Genomic DNA, 16,053 nt, shown 5'->3' with positions numbered 1-16,053 from the left:
TTTCTATATATTACTTTATATGATAATTTCTAATGATGGTAATATAATTTATTTGTTAGTATATATAAGAAATAATTTTATCAGCAAAAATAAAAATTAAAAAAAAAGTAAAAGGTATGTTTTATACGTTCAGAATTACGGATTAAAATACATAAAAAAAATTATGTAATACAAAAAAATAATTACGAATTTTTATTTTTCTATCTTTACACAATTCAAAACTAGGATTAAATATTTTTTTATAATATATTAAATACATTTTGTCACTAATAATTATCACTTATAAAATGATAAATATATACAATTATCAAATAAAAATTAAATGCAATTACTTTATATAAAAAAATATTTTGGGAAAAAAGTTGTTATTATTCTGAAAAATAAAGGTTATTCTTCATACTATGACATCTCATTTCTAATAGAGTAATCTACTAAAATTTTGCATCACATAATTATAATATAAAAGAGCACACGACATGAAGCATACATGTTATAACTATTACAGTTATCCATCATATACTCGGAAAGAAAGTTTAGGCACACCACGATGGCATAAAGAATACAAAAGTACTATTGTCTTGTAAAAGACTGCTCATAGAGTAAAGAATTTAAAACTAAACACAGAGTTCTTCAAAAGGGACTGGACAATGAGTCACAACCCAGACCATGGGAACCACCCTACATCGCAGCATTGTCACCACCCTAAGAACCTCCAAGGGTTTCCACATATGCTCACACCAATAGTAATGGTGATCATTGCAAAAAGGAAAACCAAGCAAAGAAACATACACTAAGAGAAAGGGTAAGCTAGAGTAAAAATTGTTTTAACCATGTTATAGAGCAAATCAATAGTCAGATCATATTATGCACAGACAAAGTAGTAGGCACCCAAATCATGTGAAAGCAAACAATTTCAAAACTCTATGACTCAATATCCGGATCATACTCTTGATATAGAATTCTAAAGGAAGTATCCGCCTATGTTGGCTTTTAAACTCTACAGAGTCTAAACGCAAGGGGTTATCACCTAACCATACACAAGGTTAATCCTCTAATGTCTTGGGCCTAATATGTCCCAAGACTAGGATCTTCCGCCACTCTGACCACATAAATTATTCTACTCTATGTGAGCATGAATAATTTTTAGAGTTTAGGATACCTTCCTTTATCTAGACATCTCCTATATCAAGGTATACATTAACCACCATCACCAAGAGTTTCCCTTGAAACTTTTTTACCAACAAAATCCACATGTCATATCAAGCATTCAATTCTCATGCCAAACCACCACCACCCATAGAATCATGTTTTCCATTTCATACACAACATAACAAGATCCCATTCAATCTCATGCTTTATAAATGCATACCAATGTCCACTAGTGTAGGAAGGGCTTTTGGCAACAATTATTTTTGTCATTTTGCCCTGGTTCTAGAACCGAAGCATATTAGGACGAGGCCAAAAAGGTTAAGTTTTTGCCTTGGGTCTCAACCGAAGCAAAAGTTCCATATTCTGCCTCGATTTTGTTGAGAATCGAGGCCATATGTGCCTCTCTGCATTTTCAATATCCCATCTTCTCCACCAAAAAGCCTAGGCAGCCACCATGGTTCCACCACAACTTCGTCAAGCACCGCCACATCCGAAACTCAGAACCAAAGATCCACAACCACTACAATATTCTCCTTCATCGTAAGATCAATTTGTGAATCGTGCCACACCATGGAACCTCCATGTTCTTCATACATGAAAATGTAAACATCACACTTGCATAAATGCAAACAAAAATCAACCATCTGCAGCACATCACAAACCCTAAATCGCATCTCCTCCCCCAAATTGCGAAACCACTTCCGTCGCAACCAAAAGTTTCTTCATGTTGCCGCCACCTACACGTCTCGCCACCATCAACGACAAATCTCCATCCACGCACAAAATCAGTCTGCAACGCACCTGCAACACAATGAACTGATGCCCACTTCGCGAGCCCCAAATCGCACTTCGCCAAGCCAGAACACGAATAAGCCAAATGTCAAGTAGTCGCGAGTGGTCGGAGCGCAACAACAATAGTGGAGGTGGGTGGCTGAGAGAGAGTACGCGCACGCGAGGAAGAAGAAAAAAAGTGATTCGCGATTTTTGAACCCTAACGAACCTTTGGCCTCGGTTCAATTTTTAACCGAGGCATAAAACAGTTTTTGGCACCGGTTCAATTACACCTGAGGCAAAAATAATTTTTGGCCTCGATTCAATTTTTAACCGAGGCAGAAAACAGTTTTGGCAGCAGTTCAATTCCAACCGAGGCCAAATATCACTACTATAGTGGCATTTTTGAAATATTAGCCAACGTCTAGGCTTCGAGTCTTCAAAACTGAGGCATATCAGACCTTTTGGCATCGATTTTCTAAGAACCGAAGAAGAAAGGCGTTTTCTGCCTCGCGTATATAATGAACTGAGGCATAAAAGTTAGAAAATATTGCAAAAGTGCCACCGCGCCATTTTATGCTTCGGTTAAGCGACAACTGAGGCCTATAATGCGAGTTAAAAGGCCAAAATTGCACTAGTGGTCCAACCCAACCAAGTCATGGCTGATTACATAATAACACATTATGCAAAAAACGATTTGAGATTTTAGAAATAAAATTGCAACTTGTGTAAAGCTCCAAAAATTTTGTATTTATATTCAAATTAAAGATGATTGAATCAAGAACCAAATGCAACAAGAACCAACTTAATTGAATAACTATAGAGAAAGATATTCACCAAACAAGCAACGAAGGTCAATATTGTCAAAAACCAAACTACAAGGACCTTGCGATAAAAACTGCTCTCACTATAGAGCTCTGATTCAAGATCCGACCAGTCGAAGTCAAGAGCTAGGTGTTAGCGATCAACTGTTAAAATTTCAGCTTGATCCAACGGTTAACGAATTGGGAAAATCAATTTTACTAAAACTGCGCATATAAGAAAAAAGACATAGTCGCCCAGCGACCAAGGCACTCGCCTAGTGACCACCCGACACTTCCAGAATACGAAAAATAACGTCAAATATCACAGTTTCATGAATATTTGAACCTCTAACTTAGAAATACACCAAAAATTAACAATTTTCCCAATCTTATCTCATATTCCACAAAACACTAATCGCATAAAATAGAAAAAACGTGAATACAAGGTGTAAATCCCTTTACCTTGATAAAACTTAGCCAAACGAAAGAGGAACAAGCAAAACAACTTAAAAAAAGTGAAGCCCTAACTTCCCTTATCAGGAAAAGAGGACAAAAGAGGAAGAGAGTCCTAACAAAAGCTCACCACAGTTCAACAACGACTTAAGGTGGTAGAAGGAGGCTTCAACTGTTGGAATCGAGGAACTTGTGCAAGCCCTAGCAGAGCTACTGCTCAAGAGTTGAAGGGAGGAGAGGGAACTATTTTTCTGTAAAGGTGACACAATGAAGAGTAAGTGACTGTGAGAGGAGTCTTGGGAGTCCAAAGTGGGCTGATTTTTGGGCCCTCGAAAAGGCGAGGCCCAACCGCTCTTTAGGACAAGGTTTAAAATAAAAGGGGTCTCACACACTATGTTAGAAAAATAAATTATATGCAATTGTCTTATTTGTAGAATATATTAAGTGCATTACTTAATTATCTTAATTTAAAACATGTTACTTTTTTTTATCTCAAGTGATGTTTTCTGCTCTTGTTTTAGTTCTGAATTAAAGATTTGTAATTATAAGAGGTAATAAAAACCAATAAAAAAGGTTGGAGATTTATATGTAACAAAAAAGAATATAGAAACTAAAACAAGATTAATACTAATTAATATGTCATACTAATATCTTTTTGAGATCAATATACTACTATTAATATAACATAAATAAATATTAATGCATTTTTTTCGTTTTTATTCAAGTATATATATATATATATATATATATATATATATATATATATATATATATATATATATATATATATATATATATATATATATATATATATATAATGTTATACTTTTATCAATTTTAATGTAGGACGGTAAAACAATAAAAATATTATATAAGTAGAATTATAGTTTTATAATCTTGTTATGAGTTGAAAGACAATTAATTTATCTGTGGTGTGTGGTCTATTTTTGTGGCAATTAACCAAGTCATAAATTACAAATAAGAGAAGGTGGAATCTAAGTAAATGTAGGAACTAGTTAATTGGTTACACTTTTTATAACACCTTAACCAACTGTGTTTAAATTATGTAGGTTTTTTAAATACTTTTTTTGTTCTTTTGGGTGGTGAATCGATTCATTACTTTGCTCAGAAGGAGGTATTTATTCCTCAAACGTAGATTATGAAGGCTACATAATGTATAAAGAAAGTTCTACTAAAATGATGCTGAATTTTTTATTAAATTTGGATCCTCTCATTTGATACAAAAAGTTCAACTACATAGTAACCGAGTTGCTAATTATAAATGAGCAATAACTAACAACTGATAGTTGGCAGAAAGAAGATTACGTTTATGCATAACTGAAGAACACTCTGATCCTTTAGTCACTGGCAAGAACAATCTTCAAAAAACCAATTGCAAAAATATACTGTAATATCAGAATTGCGATAATTGGATTAAGGATTAATGGAAATTTTATATAATGTAAAATTTCACTTACCCTGCAATAGAAGGGGTGGACCGAGTCTAGTTTCTCAAAGGATCCTTATTGTGATTTGAATTGGATTTGTAGCTGTTGTTTCTCATTCTTTGATTAAGAATGCCTTCGATCAAATGGATTGACCATTCTGGTTTTCGAATGAAGAATGTGAAATATCCCAACACCATTCCGTATACCCCTCCACAACCATATCCTATAGCTACGGCTTTCCAACCAAACCCAAATTGTTCTTCTTGATGAGATTGAAAGGTTGCTAATTCTGTCCGCTTCTTTTTATCCTTGTGGCATGGTTTTGACAATGGCAACCCACATAGCCCGGGATTTCCCTGATAGGAATCGTTCTGAAATGTGTTGAACTGTTTACCTGTTGGTATCATACCCACCAGCTGGTTTTGTGAAAGGTTAAAGACAGAGAGAAAGTGAAGGTTGGTCAATGCATTCGGAATCTCACCCATAAGCATGTTTGAGGAGATGTCTAACCATTCCAGATTTTCCAAACCACCCAAGGTTTGTGGAATAAGACCAGTGATATTGTTGTGGGAAAGGTTAAGTCCTTTCAGTGACTTTAACTCTCCAATGATTGATGGAATCACTCCTTCAAATCCATTATTCGACAAATCAATAGTTGTGAAAGTGGTCAAGATTCTCTCCATGTGAATGGCATTTTTTTTCACCGTGACCACAACAGAATCGTTGTACATAAATGAATTTTGAAGAACTTCTACATATTCCAAATCATCATTCTCACCCTCTTTCATTGCCTTGAAGTTTTTTATGCATGTTGTTGGCAAAGTGCCACGAAAGCTGTTGTTGGAGACATCAAAAATCTTCAATTGGAGAAAGGTGCGCTTGGCTTTCAAACAATTGATAGTACCGTTGAAGTTATTGGCGCGTAAAACGAGGACTTGCAGCTCTGGAAGGGAGTGTAGCCAACTTGGAAATCCACCGCCTATGTTGTTTTGTCCAACATCAAAAACTCTCAATTGTTTGCACATGACCTTAGCCCCAGGCCAATCTAATGGTCCCTCCAGTTGATTGTCATTAAGATTCATCGTATGCAATGATTGTATCAGAAGATAGGTTGCGGGTATGGTTCCACAAAGGTTGTTCATTTGCACATCCAAAACTGAGAGGTATGTCAAGGTTCCGAGGCATTGTGGAAGCTTACCTGTCAAATTGTTGTGAGACAAAATGAGTAACTGGAGGAAGGTCGCATTGCAAAAAGCTGAAGAAAAGCCTCCAGTGAATTTGTTGTTTGAGACAGAAAAGAATTCAATGCCTTGTGGGGGAGCGGGGATATCTCCTTCAAGCATGTTGAAGCTAAGGTCAATGTAGTTTATGTTTCCCTGTGAGGGCGAGAGATAATGAACTGATGTGAAAAGGTTATGTGAAAGGTCCAACTTATCCAAAGACTTGTTTGCGATCTCGTTAAACCATTTTGGTATCCTTCCACTAATTTGGTTCCAAGATAGATCTAAATACTTAATAGATTTGAGCGGACTTCGGAATGTTTGGAAGGAAAAGGTGGACTCATCCCCATCATCAAAGAATCTAAGAGCCAGAAAATTGTTGTGAGAAAGATCAAGATTATATAGCACTTGAAGATTTGAAAATGTATAAAAATCGAGGGTGCCACTCAGGTTATTTGATGATAGTCTCAAATCAGAGAGATTTTGGAGAAGAGACATTGACTCCGGGATAGTACCTTGCAGCTTGTTATAAGAGAGATCACAAATTTCCAATGAAAAGGAAGAGAATTCACCAATTGGCCCGGTAAGTTGGTTCCCACCAAGGAGTAATTTAGTTAACGATGACAAAGAAAAACACCAACACGGAATTGTTCCGTTCAACGAGTTATCAGACAAATCCAGATAAGCTAAATTAGAAAGTTCAGTGTTGTTCTCTGGTATTGCTCCAACTAATTTATTCTTCGGAAATCTTAAATCACTAAGCTGAGTGAGCCCAAACAACGATGGTGGCAATTGGCCCACTAGGTTGTTTATAGAAAGATCTAAAACTTCTAATTTGCTTAACTTACCAAACAAATTGGGGATCTCACCGTCAAAATTATTATATGAAAGATCTATGTGAATAAGATGCTGAAGGTCAAAAAGAGATGATGGAATCTCACCAATGAAGTTATTTGAACCGAGGTCTAGATAATTTAATTGTGAGATGTTGGCCATGCATTGCGGAATGGGTCCTGTGAAATTATTGTATGAAAGATAAATATAAGTGAGATGTTTTGAAAGTGATAATGGAATCTCGCCACTGAATTCGTTATAAGCAAGGGCCAGGTATTTTAGTTGCGTAAGATTAGATAAAATCCGAATATTTCCCGACAAAGAAGTTGAAGTGAGATCCAAGTATCTAAGAGGAGTGCTGCAATTATATTGTGGAAGCTCACCTTCCAACTTCCCATTCTCCGACAGATCAAGTTGTTGAAGATTGGGTAAACAGAATATGTTATTTGCTAACTTCCCTTGCAAATTGGAATCTCCAAGTGCAAGAGAGACCAAGGAGGATGAAAAATTAAGCAACAAAGACAGAGAACGGGGTTTAATCAAAGACATATCTAGGCCATCAAGAGTGAGCTCCCTTAAATGAGTTGCATTTACAATGAGCTTTTCAAGGGTTGCTGGTTCAACTCTCATATCTTGTAACTTTGAGAGATCAAGTGAAACTAATTTTGAGAGGTGAGATATTTTGGAAGGAATGACACCACTAAATCCAACATCAGATAGGTTGAGATGAGTAAGAGCGATAAGATGACCAAACCCAGAAGGCATTGGAGAACCGGAAAAGTAATTGAAAGCAAGGTTGAGTTTTTGAAGGTGAGAGAGTTTGAAGAGAGTGTTGTTGGGATGAAATGGACCTTGAAGGCAACTGCTGCTGAGGTCTAAACCAGTGACGCGGCCTGAGTTTTTGTCACAACTCACCCCATCCCACAAACACCAATCAGTACCTTTTTTCCAAGATTCTGTCTTTGGATAATAACCACCATATCCACACCAGCTATCGAGACTGAAGGAGGTCTTGAAGTTAAGTAAGGCAGAGGCTTCATCATGGTTGCATAAGGGCACCAATGAAGACGTGCATGAAGGAAAATCAGAAACCAACAAACTCAGGACAACAAACACAAACCACCCCATACTTTTTTTTTTTTTTTCTAAATGCCTTTGCTCAACGGATTCAAATTACAATGATAATGATAATGTAATGTAAGACGTTAATTTAAGTCCTATTGAAATTGATGTACCAAAGCTAAATTTGCGGATTGGACTGGGAGCCAATCACGTCAATGACTGAAAGACTGCAACAATAATACAATTATTGCCTAAGTCACGGTCTTTTTTAAAAAAATAGGTTTACAACTCAAGTCAAAATTTAAAACTGATTCAGAAAAAATCCTGAGAAAATAAATTAAACAATAAAAAAAATCATATAAACAGTGATCATCTCCTTTATTCAATATCATGTTATTATTCCTTACATATTCACAACCTAAGGTACTTAATCACCTCTCAATTTTAAATCACAGTTTTCCGTTGTTTTGTATGTTGACTTAGCTTTTTACTCTGGATTATGTTATAAGAATTCTTATCAAGGTTTTTCGAATTATAACAAGAATCTAAGTTTTGCTTCAAAGTAGAAATTAAGCTCAAATTAAGTTTGCCAAACTTGAACTTAATATAGTAAACACGAGTAAAAATATATATTTCTTTGACCAGTAGTTTACTTGAACGCCAACTGTTGACCATCAGTTAAAAAATCATGCTTGGTATTGAAATGGATATTCTATGTGAGGATTGGATAGAGTTTGAAATGTCTGTGATCAAAATTCAATGAGTTTCAAGTGCTAATGATTTATTGGGCAAACAAAAATCAAGATGCTTTCATTAAATAAAGATAGAGAACTTATTTATCAACATGCCACTAACTCCTTTGCAATGAACTATTTAATGAGCCTCTGCTTTGGAGACAGTGGAAAAAGAATGCGTTTGTAGGGTTTGTTTCATATTTTGGGGTTTGAAGTCAAAGGATAGGATTATTGTTGTTTTGTACATTTGAAGGTGAGACCTCTGGAGGTAGCTGGAAATTCAAGAGAAAAGAGTTGAAGATGTTGAAGAACTCATTGGGCTTCTCCGCACAGAAAGCATGCCCTGCCTTCTTAATGACAACTAGTTGAGCATTGTGCCCTAAATGCCTGTCATCCAAATCCAATGAGTTCTAAATTCAAAACTGATGCAAACAACTACAGTGAGAGTGTTATTAACCTTTTCAATCTGTGTCCCAGTTCTAAAGGAAATACTTGATCATGCTCTCCCCAGATTATTAATGTTGGCTGCATGCAAAATTAAATGAAGCCTTTTAATGTAACTACTAGCACACAGAGACAGATTGAAGCCAACACACTCTTATTGATATAAATCTATTGAAACACACAAAATCATGAGTGAAGTACATTAAGAACCTGAGATATCTTGGGGATGTCAAAAAGTTTGCGGTCCTTTACAAGGGCTTTGATCAGTTCTCTCTTTTCTTGTTCATAGTCCCTGCACATTGTCTATCCAAAATCACCCATTTAAGCCCATTCTGGCTCCTTTACATTCACAAATATACACCGTTACATTCTAGTTAGCTAAAATGGTAGCTGAAACATCATCGTTTTTTGAATCATTACATAGACAACAACAACATGCTATTATTTCTCTTTTAAGTAAGCTTGAAGTCACATTGCTAGACTAAACCACTTATCACAGCCAAAACTAAACTGATAAGTTATATAAATGGTTTAACTATGATAAATTAATCAAATTGCTAAGTAATACTCTTAACTCATGATCAAAGAGGGTGGCCAAGTAGAAATTCAGCACATAAGATTTTAATAAATGTACATCAAATGTATGATAAAACTTTTATACTCGAACTAGTCTATCAACCCTGCACTATTTTCTACTATAAAATTACAAAGAGTTAAATATGTTTGTACGTAGCGCGGCCATGCCTCACAAATTATGTGTCTCGGTGTCCAACACCAAACACCAATATGCATATGACACTCATACGACAAATCATCTAATTGAAAGATATTTTTTTTCTTTTAACACAATTTTTATATGTCTCTACTTTAGAGCAGTGTTAATAAGGACAAATACAATGAGTTTTTAAAAACCCTATAAACTTACAAATTTATTTTATAAATTTCTATTATGATTAAATAAGGAACAAATATGATTACTACTTTTCACTTTTTAGATATTAGATAGATGGATTAAATTCATTTTTTCATTAAGTGACAATATGTTTTATATTTCACTAACCTTGTTTATAAATGATTTTGAGTATATAAATATTGTTTGTTAAATTAAATAATCATAATGATATAATATATAGATGTCCCATGTCCTACATTTTGGAGACTACACGTATCAAAGTGTTCGTGTCCATGTCGTATGTCGTATCCGTGTGAGTACTTGTGCTACATAGGTTTGTAGTCCCTAAACTTGGATGAGAAATTAAAATTTATTCATGTCTCAAACTTTGATATATTTTGGTTTCCAAATTTTAAAAATGAATTAGTATATTCATCTTAACCCATCGACATTATTTTCTTTTTCATATTACACAGTATTTTAAACCAGCATTTGAACTGGAACATGTCAAACAATATAAATAATTAAATGTTAGCTTGAAATGTCATTTCAAACGCTAAAAATATTTAACACAGTTAAGTTAGAAATACTATATCTATTCATTTCAAAATTTGAAAATCAAATTATATCAAAAATAAAAATAAATTTCAATTTCGTACTAAAATTTAGAAATTAAAAATATATTTAAACTAGTTAAAAATAATAATGATGACGGAAGAAAGAGCTTCCTAGAATTACAAAACTAAACCACCCCAATTTTTGAGCTATGAATAGAGCTAAAACTAAGTACATAATACTCGCAATAAATTAGCTAGATTGATCAAGTACTGTACAAGTCAAATCTTGGAAGTGACTAACAGGGGAAGCAGTGTCGGATTTACGTTATGACTGAGGAAGGTCGTCACTCTCCCAAATTTTTTTATACTTATATAATTTAAATATATTTTTTAAAAATTTAATATTTTTAATATATTTTATACATTTGATATTTCAAAACAATATTAAATATTTATTTTAATAAATAAGAAAAAGATTTTTTTATTCAAATTTATATTTTAATTTGACATTTTAAATTATTTTTTAAATAAAAATGATTATTTTCTTAATATTCTTTTAAATAATTATTTATTTAATTTAACCATCTTTTTATTTAATTATTTTTTAAACTTGATCGCTATAAATAAAAATTAATTAATAAAATTATAAAAATTATTTATATTTAATTTTGTAATTATAATAATAACAATAATTATAATTTTATTATTTTTTATTATCATAAAAAATACAATATTTTACTAGTTTATATAAAAAAATTGGAATTACTATTTTGGTTTTTATTTTAGTCCAAAAATATCAAGTTGGTCATCTAGTTTTTTTAGTTTAAATTTGATCCTAATTTTCAAAAAAAAATAATGTAATTTATTTTATTAAATTCATTAAATTGGATCATGATTTTTTCATAAACATTGAAATTGTGAATAATGATGGATTTTTTTGTTGATATAATTAACATAATTTTAGTGTCAATTTTGATGAAAAATTATTACTTCACTTCAAAAAATTTAACTAAAAAAATCAAATTGTACTAATTTTTAAAAATTCGAAATTAATTTAAAACTTAAAAAACTAAATAAACAATCTGAAGATCCGCCATTGAGAGGAAGGATAGAGTCCCAAAGACGCTACCATCATCTCTAATCACAGAGTTGTATTATTGATACTATAATCTTTTAACATTTTTTTCCATATTATTTCTTTGTTTTCTCTTCGTCTCATCGCTCGTCAAGTATCCAATAATTTGTACTCAAATCTATCATTAATATATGTCATTGTATTTTCCATTTCTTTCTTCTAATCACAATATATTGCAGATAGTTTTCTCTCACTTTTCTCTGCTTTTCTTTTATTAAATTAAAATATCAATGGACAACCAAATGTTATTCAAACACTTTAGAGAAAGGGCCGAAAAGAGAGAAATATAAATATGAAGGTGAAATGGAAGAACTGAAAAAAATATATAAATATTGATAAAAGTGTTTGTATATAAAGGTTTTTATATATTTATCAGGGTTAAATATATTTTTGGTCCTCAAATTTCAACGAAATTTAAAATTAGTCCCTCATCAAAACTTTTGACCAATTTAGTTCTTTATCTTTAAAAATGCGTGAATTTAATCTTTTTAACTAAATTTTGTTAAATTTATCGGACGTTTCAAGTACATTTCATGATAGTATTTAAATTATTTACACCGTTTAAAATATTTTTACTTCAATGTTAACTCAAATATTATCACAAAATATGTTTAAAATGTCAAATAAACTTTATAAAATTTGATAAAAATGACTAAATTCACGCATTTCTAAAGATGAAGGACTAAATTGGTATAAAATTTCAAAAAATGACTAATTCCAAAATTTACTGAGGACAAAAACATATTTAATCACATTTATTACTATTCTATCATACACTTTTCTCGTTATTCTTCATATCTCTCACTTCTTTATATAAATATTCAAAATTAATGTACAACAGCGGCAATATTTTCATCTATTTTAAGATTGGCCCTTTTAACAAAAAAAGCCTGAGTTTGTATAAGACAAAAAGTATGATAGAACTAAAGTTTTTTTTCCCTGTTTTCTCATCAAAATTTAAATTATCACAAACGTTCAACTGTAATACGTAAACTATCAAGAGAGATATCTAATTAAGGGAAAGAACATCATCAAAACTACCAAACTATTCTATTTTCTTTTAAAATACATAAATGTAAACTAAAAGATATATGCTATATACACAAAACATAAAATATAGTTTTGAGACGGATTACTCTCAAGCTGGGAAACCAAACATAAGTTGCTGTCTTTTTAAGTATAATATCAATATGAAGTATCTATCAACTTTATTCATAACTAACTTTATTGATTCCCAAGGACTTGTTGGTTATCTATTTTAAAACAATATATTTCCTTTATCTCGATAGTTATTTTTAGTTTTAGTATTTATGCCATAAAATTCCGAGGTTTTATTATTTTATATATATTTCACTATTATAAGAAAACTTATTTTATTTCTCCATTTCTGTAAAAACAATTCTAAAATACAGATTTAAAAAAGTAATACTTTCACTTTATTTATAATTCCTCCCCTTCTTTCACAAACTAATTTTCATTCTTTTTTTCTATTTTCTTCTTCACTAATTGAATGATAAGATTAAAGAGACGAAAACATGTACCTTCTAGACACAAAGAGTAAAACATGAAAATGATTGGATCTTACATTGAAACATGGAGAGTTGAGAAGGATTTTCTTACCTCGATGAAATCATGGAGGAAGCAAGAAGGCAACCAGCTGAAGAGAGTTGGTTTGAAAAAAGTGTAGCCAACAAGCTCCTTCAGTTTATTGGGCGTTTGCGGCACCAAAATACTCGCAGCCTCATCCAAATCCGTCACAGGGAAAAGCCCTTCCTTAACGTCTCTCTCCTCCATACACACCCCTGACCCACACACCACAACCTTCTCCACCACCACCGTCTCTCTCTCCATCGCCGCCATGCAGTACGCCACGAACCCGCCGTAGCTCAGCCCCGCTACACTCACCCGCCGCACCCCTTGCGCCTCCATCACCCGCATCACACACTCCGCCTGGAACCGCTCGCTGCGCTCGGGCCGGGTCGTGTAGGACCCGCCGAAGAAGACGAGGTCCGGCACGTATACGTTGAAGAGCGGCGCCAGGTGGCGTATGAAGTCCCCCCACTGCCACATCGCGTTGGCTCCGAGCCCGTGGATGAGGAGCAGGTTGGGCTTGGCCTCGGTTCGGGCCTTGGGGACCCAGCAATGCATTATGGTTCCGTCTTTTAAGTCTGTGATAGTGGACCGGAGGCCCGACCCGGTGAACGCTGACCGGTAGCAGCGGTTCCGGGTCTCCGTGAAGCTGAACAAACAGTGAGTCATGATTGAAGAAAAGGAGAATGGAAACAGAGGAATGAATGGATGGTGGTGACTGTTGTGTCATAAAAGTGTGTGGCCGGTAAAACTACATTTTGCAAATTCGTGTGGCACGTGCGGAAAATGATTGGAGGAAAATAAAATTATCCAGAAAGTAGGTAGGCGGGGGAATAAATCTGTTTCCAACGACACTCAACGTGCATCATCTATTCTCATCATGTGTAATGTTATGTGGTTGAATACATTGTTAAATAGTTGTTGGTTTTTTTTAATATCTGCCTATTTATTCAATCTAATTATTGAACAAATATATTAAGTTTTGTTTTTATTTACTTTTTATTCAATACTATATTTTATGAAATATTGATACAGATTAGATTTGTGTTAAAATTTTATCTCAAAACTATTTTCTGACAGTCGTGTTGCTTTGGACTCTCTTGTTTACGTTTAATATTGAATATAATATTAATAAGGTTTAAATCTTTTGTCGATCTTTATTTGTGTTTAGAGATCTCAATTAACTCTTTAGATTTTAAGTTATCTTAATTTTTAAGTTAATTGGGTTCTTTTGAAAGTATGTATCAAATAGGTCCAAATTGTTAATATTGTTTAAATTGTTAATGGTAGTGTACAGTAAATATGGTTATGTGGATTTTTTTTTCTGACTAGGAATATTAATTTTGGTATAGGTAAAATTAGGTAAAAATTTGATAGTACATTGCACTGCATTAGGTTAAAATTAAAGCATAAGTAAAGAATAAATTTAGGGCTTTGAAGCATATGCGAACGTTGACCGAAGGAGCAGTCGTAGGATTAGGGAAGGAGATTTAACTGAAAATTACATGGTCATGGTAGTGGTATGCTTTAATGTAACTGGCATGCTTATTGTGCTTACATGTTTGTTGTCAAGTCATGGCAGTTAAGAAAAATAATTGATGTTCATACTTGTAATAGAGATTTTAACGTCAAATTAATAAATGTCAAATGGTTAAGTAAGAACATAGAGAAAATTATCAGAGAAAACTCACAAATGACACTTACAGACTATCGAGACAAAGTTATCAATTTTGAGAAGCTAGTAGCATCGGGTTTTAGAAGCTGGTAGCACCAGGTTTCAGAAGTCGGGACTTATATGATGTTTCACCCTCCCTTACCGATTTTCAAAATTCGGTGTTTACGTCTTTTAGAATCCGTTAACACCAACTTCCACAAGGTGGTGAACCTAGTTTTCACAAGCCTAGTCATATCGGATGATTCTACACCCTTTCTTTCCTGGTTTTCAAAAGTCGATCATTACAACTTTTAGAATCCGATGTGGACAGTAGGAGTGAGCGGTGGTTGGGTTGGATTGGGTTCGGGTTCAATATGCTCAATCCAACATAACCCAAATTTAATATTTTAAAATTCAATCCGACCATTTTAGTTTTCGGATTTTGGATATGGATAATACCGATTACGGTTAAATACAGTCGGATTGTTCGAATTTAATTTTAATTTCAACAAATAATAAAAAAGATATCGAATTTAAATAAATATATTGACTGAATTTATAAAATTTAATAGTTTTTGTAAGTATATCAACCATTGTTGGAATAATGAATCTACAGTTACAAAAGAAAGAACATACATGCTTCGATCTAACCCTACACCTCCTCGCTTGGTTATGGCACATATATACCCTTGCCTATTAACTAAGATGGAAACTACAAAGCTCATTTTTTATTCCTCTACTTATATTTGCAACCACGAATAGTGCCTCCTAATCTGGAAAGCATAAATGATAAGAAATTATCACATGCATAGTCAATAAAAGAAGATAGAACATACTACCTTAGTGATTCTAATTATGGCAAGGACTCCAGATGTGTGATATACTTACTAATACTCTATAAACATCAAACAAAAATACCTATTCTTAATAGCTTAATTTAATGCACTTTCTTCCTAGAACATAAGTGGTGAACAAATAAATCACAAGGATGATTACTTGTTGAATGCACTTGTTGATCCAATATTAACACAGTTCACTTTTAAATCAACTTATTATCTAAAACTTTCCATGAATAGACCAAACAAATAGATTTTCACTTAGTACATTGTAACAGAGAAGGTGCTTTAAAAGGAAATCACAATTGACTTTGCCAACTCAGGCCAACATGTTTATTAAATACCTTAGAGGCTTTGATATTGACTATAAAGAGAAACATTTAAATACATCTCATAACATTCAAATATATTTCGTCTTTTTACAAATCAATAATCTCATAATTTAGTATTGAAAACCATGTGGACAAACGT

General features: G+C 33.2%; 2 protein-coding genes across 3 annotated transcripts; both read right to left on the bottom strand.

Moving 5' to 3' along the window:
* Positions 1–4,360: 4,360 nt before the first annotated feature.
* On the bottom strand, positions 4,361–8,370 carry LOC114194691 (uncharacterized). Its single transcript, XM_028085058.2, has 2 exons — positions 4,655–8,370; positions 4,361–4,555 (listed from the first exon to the last, which is right to left on the bottom strand). The coding sequence occupies exon 1, from the start codon at positions 7,804–7,806 to the stop codon at positions 4,681–4,683; it is 3,126 nt and encodes a 1,041-aa protein (XP_027940859.1). The 5' UTR covers positions 7,807–8,370; the 3' UTR covers positions 4,361–4,555; positions 4,655–4,680.
* Positions 8,371–8,520: 150 nt separating this feature from the next.
* Positions 8,521–13,957, bottom strand: LOC114194694 (uncharacterized). 2 transcript variants are annotated; one of them, XM_028085063.2, is made up of 4 exons: positions 13,123–13,957; positions 9,120–9,221; positions 8,932–8,999; positions 8,521–8,861 (listed from the first exon to the last, which is right to left on the bottom strand). In XM_028085063.2, the coding sequence occupies exons 1-4, from the start codon at positions 13,759–13,761 to the stop codon at positions 8,690–8,692; spliced, it is 981 nt and encodes a 326-aa protein (XP_027940864.1). In that variant the 5' UTR covers positions 13,762–13,957; the 3' UTR covers positions 8,521–8,689. The 2 variants fall into 2 exon arrangements, with proteins under 2 accessions (XP_027940864.1, XP_027940865.1); XM_028085064.2 differs by having other exon boundaries at positions 9,129–9,221; positions 13,123–13,954.
* Between the last annotated feature and the right edge of the window lie 2,096 nt (positions 13,958–16,053).

This window comes from Vigna unguiculata, chromosome 8 (genome assembly GCF_037176805.1).
Source record: "Vigna unguiculata cultivar grain cowpea cultivar isolate G323 ecotype 2 chromosome 8, ASM3717680v1, whole genome shotgun sequence".
NCBI lineage: Eukaryota > Viridiplantae > Streptophyta > Magnoliopsida > Fabales > Fabaceae > Vigna > Vigna unguiculata.
The sequence above is the reverse complement of the archived record's forward strand: the minus strand, read 5'-3'. Positions and strand labels throughout refer to the sequence as shown.